Below are 2,037 nucleotides of genomic sequence, written 5' to 3'. Positions count from 1 at the left end.
CTCTCTCTCTCTCTCTCTCTCTCTCTCTCTCTCTGAGAAAAAAAACAAACAAACAAACCTCAGTCCCACAGATTCATTCCTGGCTGATCTTCACCCCTAGCAAAATCTTTCACTCTCCTACCTTGAGAGAAATTTGTGTATCCAGAGTGTCCTGCAGCTTCTTGATCTACTAAATGGAATTGCATTAAATATATTTATAAAAAAAAAACTTGGCATGTCTGTAGCACTGACCAATTTACTTGTCAAAAGGAGAAAAGAAAGTCTGAACATAGAATAGTCATTCAATAATTATATTATAATAATTCTAAGAATAATTATTAGACCTCCCAGTTTTGCTAACTTTAAAAAATGGGTCAGTAAAGTTCCTCATCTAATTTCTTGTTTTATTACTTGCTTTATGTTAAGGTTTTTGGTTTTTTAAGAAGTCATCTAGCTAAATTCTTATACAGTATATTCTTTAAGATATGTAGTGAAAGACCTCTTTGACAATGTCCTTCCCCCCTCCAAAAAGGATATTATCGTTTTAGGGTTAGCTGTCGACATTTTTAAGCCCATATATCCACTAAAGGGTAAGAAGGCAGAAATAGGAATAGTTATCCCCAATAAATATTCACCAAAATGCACTATGCAAATATATTGAGTTTTATTTCTCTTTTATGGAAATAATAACAGACATTCAGGTAGAAAGATATTAAATTAATGCAGTCAACAATTTAAATGCAAAAATAAATATAAAGTCCAGCAGCTCACTGCATCCAAAACAGCTCAGATTTCTTCTAACAAATAGAAAAGTTTTTTTGTTTAAATCAGAAGTTTCAGACAACCTAATAGAAACAAACATAAAAGTGCTTTCTTAGAAAACATCCTGACCTTACTTGCAAATTGCTCTTGGAATCTATCCCACTCCGACTGGTTCTTTATCAGGAGGATAATTAAAAAGGAACTTCACCCCCCCCCCCTTAAATAAAGCCTTCATCATGGTCCCTTCAAAGTCCCCCCTTGCCATACTGACTGACAGTTAGGATCTAATCTATACTACAAAAGAGAGTGTCCAATGGCCATTATTTGGAAAGCAATTCTCAGTAGCAAGGATCTCCACACACAGTCTCCCTTGAAAAATATAACTCTATAAAGTTCTTGCCCTTGTGTCTGGCGGCTGCAGGCTTCGCCACGAAGCACAGTCCCTTCTCTCTGTGTCCATTGCGTTTGCGAAGCTGCTGTGATGGGTGATCACTGAACCCCAGTGGTCCCTTCACAGGGCAGAGTCAGAGTCACTCGAGTCCAAACTGTTCCGCAGCTTGCAGCTGCTGAGCTTCTCCCGCTGCAGGCTCAGGTTCTGGGTGCTCCTCCTCAGGCACTCGAGGGACTGCAGGAAGGATTTCTTGGCTTTCTCCTCCTCCATGGGGGAGACCCCTTCCTCCTCCACCTCCTGGATCTCATCGAAAGTCACCGGCTGGGTCTTGAAGCGGGACTGTCGCGGTCTCCTCAGCTTGCCCTTGGGGATCTTGGTGGGGCGGATGGGCTGGGGGTATTCCTCGGCGATGCACACGAAATGAGGCATGACCGCTTGGTAGCTGGAGCAGATGCCCATGAGCTCGGCTTGCTTGGCTGCCATCCTGTTAGCCCCTGGGCGGCGGCTCCGCAAAACGTGCGCTGGGCAGAGGCGAGAGGAGCAGGCGGCCGTTGGCGAGCGCGCGGTCCCAGACGCCACGGGGATGGGCGCGGGCTCCGAGCCTAGGCAGAGCCCGGGAGCAGAGCCGGGGCCGCGCCGGGCTGCGCTCCGTCCTTCCCCTCCGCCCAAGGCAGGCCGGGCTCGCCGACAGACCGCCAGCTCCCTCCCCAGGCCCGACGGCGGAGTCTCGCTCGGGCGGGCTGCGCTCGCTGCCCCGGCTGGGAGCGGGTCCCTCCGCAGTCCCCCTGCGGCGCGCGGGCAAGGCGGGCGCTGCGGCCAGAGCTCCGCCGAAAGCTGCCGCTGCCCGACTCGTCGTCCCCGGCGCTATATAGCCCCCTGCAGCCCGCACAGGAGCATGCGCAGAT

General features: G+C 49.0%; 1 protein-coding gene across 1 annotated transcript; it reads right to left on the bottom strand.

The window, feature by feature from the left end:
- Positions 1–621: 621 nt before the first annotated feature.
- C6H11orf96 (chromosome 6 C11orf96 homolog) lies at positions 622–2,037 on the bottom strand. The gene has a single exon (XM_038407860.2). It carries the CDS (start codon positions 1,613–1,615, stop codon positions 1,253–1,255), a length of 363 nt encoding a protein of 120 aa, XP_038263788.1. The 5' UTR covers positions 1,616–2,037; the 3' UTR covers positions 622–1,252.

The sequence above is a fragment of the Dermochelys coriacea genome, chromosome 6 (genome assembly GCF_009764565.3).
Source record: "Dermochelys coriacea isolate rDerCor1 chromosome 6, rDerCor1.pri.v4, whole genome shotgun sequence".
Classification (NCBI taxonomy): Eukaryota; Metazoa; Chordata; order Testudines; family Dermochelyidae; genus Dermochelys; species Dermochelys coriacea.
This window is presented reverse-complemented; position numbering and strand designations above follow the sequence as displayed.

What these genes read in the sequence shown, in the direction of transcription:
- C6H11orf96 (XM_038407860.2), bottom strand. Translation starts at nt 1,615, where the DNA reads ATGGCAGCCAAGCAAGCCGAGCTCATGGGCATCTGCTCCAGCTACCAA.